The sequence below is a fragment of the Aspergillus oryzae genome, chromosome 6, assembly GCF_000184455.2.
Source record: "Aspergillus oryzae RIB40 DNA, chromosome 6".
Taxonomy (NCBI): Eukaryota; Fungi; Ascomycota; class Eurotiomycetes; order Eurotiales; family Aspergillaceae; genus Aspergillus; species Aspergillus oryzae.
The window spans coordinates 3,080,105-3,087,713 of record NC_036440.1 but is presented as its reverse complement, the minus strand read 5'-3'; the positions used below and the strand labels follow the sequence as shown (position 1 = coordinate 3,087,713).

Below are 7,609 nucleotides of genomic sequence, written 5' to 3'. Positions count from 1 at the left end.
TCCGACACGGCTCCGAGATGGCAGGCACAACGAGCCAGACATTGGATGGCTGAAACGGAATCTTTTGCCGTTGATTGCAACTGGAGAGAGGTCGATGGCGCTTGGAACCATGGGTGGGGCCAAGGGAGCAGCGTTACTGATTTGTTGAGATCAAGCTGGCGTTCTCAATAAGTTTGAGCTACACGTCATTTTACTTCTCAATGCTATGTCTCAGGCTGCTTTCTATGCCCAGATCCACTTGATCGGAAACATTAACCTCTTGCAGTGCTATTGGTAAAATACCTCACCCTTTTTTGCATTAGCTCCGTTAACGGGTACCTTTTTCCTCTTGGGAACGGCGGCTAGACCCAGGGTCCAAGACTAAGCATCCTCGGGACATTTGTGGGTAGCAGGCTCCATAAACCGGAAAGTTTATTTGGCGATTGTCGGCAATGATAATCCTTCCAGGTCCAAGAACTGGAGAATGGCTTGGGGAGCTCTTGGACAAAGAATTATACCAGAGTAAATCGGGGTAGGACATCCTATTTCTTCAACGGGCTTCCCAGGAGAAATATCTGTAACACATTTAAATTATAATTAGGTTTCAAGCACACTGTATCAAAGATTGTACCTCAAAGAATTATCTCATTGCTAGTTATTCATTATGTCCAAGGCTCAGCCCATCAAACGCCGGCCCGATGGACGGTCCAAATTTGACTTGAACATTGATAGTCCCCAACTGCAACATCTTACACGACACATCGATGAGGCCGAACATGTCCGCATCGAAAACTGCATAGGCTTCGTGCAAGTCCCAGTTGGCATTGCCGGGCCACTGCGCATCACGGGCCCTGAGACGACGGGTGAATACTATGCACCATTGGCTACATGTGAGCCGACCTTGGTGGCTAGTTGCAGCCGGGGCTGCAAGGTCTTCAATGCATGCGGTGGCCTGCAGTTCGAGGTTCTCAGTGAGGCCATGTCTCGTGCGCCGATGTTTCTCTTCGCAAGCCCAGCGCATGCAGTAGCGTTTGCGCGAGCGGTCCCATCATTCCGAAACGAGTTTGCCCGATGGGCCGAGTCGACTAGCCGATACGTTCGGCTACAAGAGCTACAAGCTTCGGTTATTGGCTCTAGTGTTCATCTTTTCTGCAGCTACTTTTGTGGTAATGCTGCAGGGCAGAATATGGTCAGCAAGGCCACGCAGCATGCCTGCGAGATGCTGCGGGCCCACCGATGTGCAAAGCAATTTCAGATCCAAGACTTCCTCATCGAGGGTCAATTGGCGTCGGACAAGAAGCCTTCTTGGGGCAATGTGCAGAGAGCTAGGGGAGTTGAAGCGCTAGCGTGGGGCACTATTACCAACGCTGCATGCCAAGAAATCCTAGGCTGCAGCACGGAGCGTCTATATCGTACTCAAATGGCTCTAAAAGAAGGGGGGATACGCAATGGCCAGTTCGGCTGCAATATCAATACCGCCAATATTATAGCCGCTATCTTCGTGTCGACGGGGCAAGATGCGGGCAGTGTCGCAGAGGCTTCCTGGAGTCATCTCACCTCTGAATACGATTACGAGAGCAAGGAATTGAAAATGACTATCTATTTTCCCTCCTTACCGGTGGGCACCGTGGGTGGTGGGACCCTGTACCCATCGCAGAAGGAATGTCTGGATATGCTGGGGTGTGCGGAGCCCTCGGGGAAGAGAAGACTGGCAGGCATGATTGCTGCCTTTGCAGTTGCATTGGATGCCAGCACAAGCGCAGCAATTGCTAACGATACATTTACTATGAGCCATATGAAGCTCGCCCGTGGGGAAATATTTGGCCCTCGAGCGTCGAAGCTATAGGCGAATGTGCACTGAATCGCCGCGGATACAGTAACTTCATGTATTGCACTTGGCCGTTTCCTTTTCCTTTTCCTTTTTTCCTTTGCTTCCTTTTTCTTCTAGTCAGTTGCTTTTCTTTCTTTCTGGAGATATCATCTTTCTCTATGTATCTAGGTAGCTAGTTTATTTTAATAATTTTTTCATGACTCTCTATATTGTTTGTGGCCTTTTTGCTCTCTATTGTAAAATGTAATTCAATTTGTTATCGGTATGTGTACTCGCCTAAACTAGGTTTCCCCTTCCCTTTTTGCTTTTTTATTTTTTTAAAGGCGTTAGTATGAAGACGAGCGAAGTGAGTTATACTCCAAAATAACCTAGTCTGTGTATTAGAATGATCGACTCGTCCATGTCCGACAGGTAGCCTAGGGACCCTCAGCGGAAAAGTCTAACCCACCAGTCAATCCCCCGAGATCCACCGGTTCAGCCACGGATGGATTCTGAGCCCGGTTGCTTTTTTTGGACATGAACTCTACATTGAACTTAGCGTAGAAAAGACACGCGCAGTAGATCCACTTCGAAAACAGGGAAGTTGTGCATGGTTTAATTGTTTGGCATATTTTATGTTGTAGTTCGTTGTCGATTCGGCAGGTCGGTTTGTATCCCATGGTTATGGATTCGTTCTTCCCCCTTAAGCTCACCCGGCTTTTCTATCCTAACTTTCTAGTGTAAAGTATCTCGAGCAAGATTAAACGGAACATGGACAGAGAAATCACCAATTGCCCTTCCCGGAGCATATACGGTCTAAAACACGTGTGTATAACGGCCGACTGAACTTACAACAGGGCCCCATATTTCCTATCAATTTTGAATGCTTCGGAAAAAATGGGTGTCCAGTTCAGCAGGCGTTAGTTCCTGCTTGCCGAATTCCCGTTCACGCATGCAGATAGTTTGTTAGGCTTCAACGGTCTGGCTCAGTCTATCACCTCGCGTTCGCTAAAGATTTAGGTTTCCAAATAATGGCTCATCTTTGCAGATCAAACGTTTGTCAGGAATGAATACAACCCCATAGGGCCTACTTCCCACGTGTACTGTTGAAGGAATACCACCTCGGCTATTTTTTCCCAGGTGGTGTTTGTCCCTGAAATCTGGTAGGTCTCATTTTGTGGATAACGTATCCGTCGTCTTCATGCTATTACTTCACGCCAATTGACTTTCTCGGCCTTTGCCTCACTCGAGACCCTGGAGGATCGATGTGAAGAATAGCAGGATTGCACTACAAAATTTAGTAAAGTAAGATTGAAGGGTCCATGGGAGCCCGGTAGACTTGAGTCAGTATGAGACACATAAACCCCATCGGTATCAGTCTACATCTCTCCCAGACGTAGTTATTATACGTCCCGGATTGTTCCTATTCACATACAGCAGACTATAGTGCTATCTCAGCCCCTGTCAGAAGATGGAGCCTTCAGTCAGCGACTTCAAGCTTGTCGGACTGGCGGCGGGGTTCACACTAGGGTTCGGTTTCCTTACAGTCTGGAATGCAATTAAGCAGACTTCAGAAATTGAGAAGCCCTACAAGAGCCCTTTCGTTATTCTCATCTGGATTGAAATACTTTCCAATGTGGTAATCGGAGTAATGGGGTGGCTTGTGCTGGAGGGCATTGTACCTGTCATGTATGCCCCCTGAGCAATTGGCTATCCGATATGATACAGTTCGCTGTAGCGCTAATACTGTCCCCCCAGTGCACCTGTATTGGCGCTTCTACTATTCTGCTGGGCCCTCGAGATCCAATGTTGTATGCAAGTCATCATTAACCGCATCTACGTCGTGGTGGAAAAGAAGAAGACAGCGAGGAAAGTCAAATGGGGCACTGCTTGCCTGATAACAGCAATCAACATTGCAGTATTCTGCATATGGATTCCTGCACACATGACTCCCCCGGTCAATCATACGTGAGTGCCTTATTCTTATTTCCTTTGGGTACACCACTGACTTTCTTTGTAGCTTTGTCCTGATTAATCGCTTCTGGGACCCAATCTCCAAATTACTAATATGCATCGTGGATGCCTGCCTGAATATTTGGTTCCTACGAGTAGTGCGTGTGCGACTGGTTCGCCAAAATGGACTAAAAAAATATGGGCCCCTAGTTCGCTTCAACATGCGAATGATGTTCATTTCCGTACTCATGGACGTAAGGCCACCACCCAATTACGCATTTTCTTCCTGGGTGTCCAATGATTCTCACAGTTTATCTCTAGGCCATTCTCATTGGACTCATGTTCCTGCCGAACCCAATGGTTTACATCCAGTTTCACCCGGTAACCTACATCGTGAAGCTCAACATTGAGTTGAAAATGGCTTCCCTTATCCGCAAGCTTGCGCGGGATAGCAACATTAACAACGAAATTCATGAGGCATCAATGAATCTGCGAACCCGGTTCAACCCCCAAAGTCACTATATCAAGTGTGATGATGAGGTAAGAGAAAAGAGGAATCTGAGGCATATGCAGTTCGCCCAGCTACGGCAACAGGGGTTCGAAAGCGAGGACATGAAAATCCTGAAGACAACCAGTGTCCGCGTTGTAACAAGTCCAAGACCGTTTGTTCAGGATAATCTACCTCCGCTGCCACCGCTGCCAAAGGATGGAAGATGAGGTGTGCGCTATTTTAGTGATTACTTTACATGTATCTTATTCTATATGCAATGCATTTGTTTAAATAGTTGTACACTAGAGCAGAGTTCGGAGACTGTGGCTTGGTCCAAATGGCATGACTGATATAAATCGTATGTTGGGAGCGTATTGGACTCGTATAGTTGAATTCTACCCAACTAACAGCTAGTATAGTAGCCCCTAGACTATTCTTAGTTTACCAAATGTTTGCGGTTTGAACGCAGCTTCTTTCGGTGTAGTGTACCATAGAACACTTCGTCTTACTTCATTCATCTCGGTAACGCCATTTGCCTCGGTGAGAGGAGAGTTGGGTCTGGAAAAGCCACGATAGTAGGCAGAGAAATGCGGCATATAGAACCCATAATTATTTACTCCCTATGACTTCATTCAAGGGTGAATCATTCCATCGGCAGGATAGACAAGGCTCGTTGAGTCCATTTCTACAAGATATGCACTATTATGAACAATTCCCATCGGCAACTATTTTCTTCTTCCTTGCTGAAACTCCAATAAGATAGTTACATTTCTAGTATGCATCCCGAGTCCTTACATTACTTCTAGACTCAATTAGTCGTGCCAAATCTGGGCGGAAGTCTATCTAGCGAGCTGTGCAGTAGTTTGTTTATGGATGAAACTAGCCAGAGGATGTTTGTCCCGACTCTCCATCGCACCTACACCCCCACGCGCCACATCCCGGCAAACCTTACGTATTACATTTTTGGAAGGTGGAAAGATACCGGCACATCTTGGATGTTGTGGTAGGGAGCCGGACAGGATACGGTTTGGGTGTGACTAAAGTTGCGGACGGAATCCGAACATATCCGGAAAAGGGCAGCCGAAAAGCCTTGACAGAAGCATGCTTTGGGTGGACAGATAACCGTGCCCGAGACCCCCACATTAGAGTGATGCGTCCAGCGTGTGAAGTGGCCAATCACCCGCATTGTGATCCATGTCTGATGCGACTTAGCCGAGGACAATAGAGGAAAAGTATTCCATGGTTCAATGACCCACTCTCACACCTTAGTGTCCTCAAGCGTACTTCTTCAGTTCCGGCCGAAAGGTCACCAGACAACACGATCACAGATATGCCTCATTGGTAATTGATCGTACTGGGGGCATCCGGACGATCATGGGAGTACCGTCCATGGATCTACCGCGGGAACACCGTCTCATGCGACTCGATTTCGGTACATTTAGAATGGGCAAAAAAAGGGTTCAAGATCGAAGAGCAATCCATGAAATCGCGATGGCGTACGTCTCCACCCGAGGATTCACGAGAGTTAGGGGCGAGGGGCCGTCTGGACGAAGGTGGGTACAGCCTCGAACAAGATTGTCAAGGGTAGGGGTATTCAGGAAGTCTAAAACTTGGAGATGAAACGGGAGGGCGTTCATCCAAGGGTGGGCCCCGGGACTATCGCAGTTGAATTGCTCATCACACGTGGCGAGCCATACCCTTACCCTGGTCGACATCCTTGCTTTAGACTTTGTGCCTGCGCGATCGGCCTGTAACCCTGGTGGCTTGTGGCTCATGGGCACTTTTATCTAGTCCGCATTTTCCTTTCCCAGAATTGTTCTAAGTTCATAGTTCTATATATGTTTCAAGAGGATCCCTTGCTTTCGCACGATGCTTTGTTGACATCCAGCCTGGCATAGACTCAACAATTGAATGAACACCATCCACGATGAAACACACAATCTCTTTTAGAATGTGGGAGATGAAGAGAGGCTTAATCATCAAACTCTACCAAGAGGAAGAATGGCCTCTCAAACAAGTCCTCAAAAGGATTCGCTCGGACACTTTCAATCCAAGGTGAGGCACCCAAAGGGCCCTGAGAGAGACAATGCCCTGACCGATCGACTATTCCTCCACAGTGAGACTCAGTTGCGGAGTCGCTTGAAAAAATGGGGTGTCACCAAGCTATCCCGTCGTCGCAGTCAGAACAAGTTTATCATGAGTCACTGTGAAGACCTGAGCAATGAAAGTTGCTTCAAGTCGCCTGTTTACAGTGGGGACGACATGGCACATTCAGCATCTACAAGCCACTCTACTACGAAGGACGATTTCTATACACCCGAAAGGGGTGATACTATGCATGAAACGCAAACAGCAAGTGGAATTATCCCTCATGATTCTTTCCATTCTTCTGCCTCAGCCATGTCAGCAAACACCCCATCATGGGAGTATCATCACATTTCCCCTGGATACCATTCACGGTATGTTACTAGTGGCTCTAAAATGTTGACAGCTCTTCTGGACCACCCCAGGAGGTTGATATAATTCCAACGCACAGTAGTGACTGACGCTCAATTAAGGTTCATACATCCTGCTCTCGACTATTACAATCCAGCCATGGAGCATCCAAAAGCGGAACTAACATCCTCTCAATGGCCGATGACAATGAGCTATGGCATGTTACCAGAGAATGTGACCCATGACTCTGCTGCGCGAATCTACACTACTGCACCCTCCGGAATGTTCATGCACCAACCAGACCTGGTCACGCCTTTTCCTCCTCAGTCGGATTGGTTTCACCCTCCGGAGTGCCAATTAGTTTATCAGCCATCATAATCATCACGCACCATACCACATTAGTACCAGACGCCCTTCTTTTATTATTAATATGTTCCAACCGATTTCCTTTGTTATTTCCATACCCCGAATTGTCTACTATGTTCAATATATCCTCTTGTTGTGATTTTGATATGTACAAACCGTTGATATACCTGACTCGAAACTAACGTATTTACGTTATTGTTTCTGCCAATCGTCTTGTCGAACTATGTTTGTTTATAACAGTCGTTCTGATTCTGTCTCGTTTATCTCTCTTTTTTTTTTTTTTTTTTCTTATATGTCCTTGAGACCCGGAGTTCTTAGGGATGAACTTGGCCCATCTATGGGCAGCAGTGTACAGTCGCTCAAAGCAGGAGAACATAACATTGGAGCAAGAATGTATCACATATCTGGTGACATGTATTTAGAATTTACTTAGCGTGTATTGTTGAATATTTAGAATAGTCCCATAATTCATAACTTGAAACTCTACATCCCATATTTTTTTGCCTTACGATGCATTGCAACCCGGAAAGAATACAACATACGATCACCCCTTCTTGTCCGAGATCGCTGGGGCC

General features: G+C 46.8%; 4 protein-coding genes across 4 annotated transcripts; all 4 read left to right on the top strand.

The window, feature by feature from the left end:
• Positions 1–643: 643 nt before the first annotated feature.
• On the top strand, positions 644–1,825 carry AO090038000218 (hydroxymethylglutaryl-CoA reductase; the record flags this gene model as incomplete). Its single annotated transcript, XM_001825117.3, has 1 exon — positions 644–1,825. The coding sequence occupies one exon, from the start codon at positions 644–646 to the stop codon at positions 1,823–1,825; it is 1,182 nt and encodes a 393-aa protein (XP_001825169.1).
• A 1,435-nt stretch (positions 1,826–3,260) lies between these two features.
• AO090038000219 (uncharacterized protein) lies at positions 3,261–3,687 on the top strand (the record flags this gene model as incomplete). Its single annotated transcript, XM_023238389.1, has 2 exons — positions 3,261–3,478; positions 3,528–3,687. 2 exons carry the CDS (start codon positions 3,261–3,263, stop codon positions 3,685–3,687), a joined length of 378 nt encoding a protein of 125 aa, XP_023093045.1.
• A 394-nt stretch (positions 3,688–4,081) lies between these two features.
• AO090038000220 (uncharacterized protein) lies at positions 4,082–4,578 on the top strand (the record flags this gene model as incomplete). The annotated part of the gene is given in 3 exon segments (XM_023238388.1): positions 4,082–4,404; positions 4,415–4,460; positions 4,528–4,578. The coding sequence occupies 3 exon segments, from the start codon at positions 4,082–4,084 to the stop codon at positions 4,576–4,578; spliced, it is 420 nt and encodes a 139-aa protein (XP_023093046.1).
• Positions 4,579–6,233: 1,655 nt separating this feature from the next.
• On the top strand, positions 6,234–7,046 carry AO090038000221 (uncharacterized protein; the record flags this gene model as incomplete). Its single annotated transcript, XM_023238387.1, has 2 exons — positions 6,234–6,691; positions 6,791–7,046. The coding sequence occupies 2 exons, from the start codon at positions 6,234–6,236 to the stop codon at positions 7,044–7,046; spliced, it is 714 nt and encodes a 237-aa protein (XP_023093047.1).
• Positions 7,047–7,609: the final 563 nt, after the last annotated feature.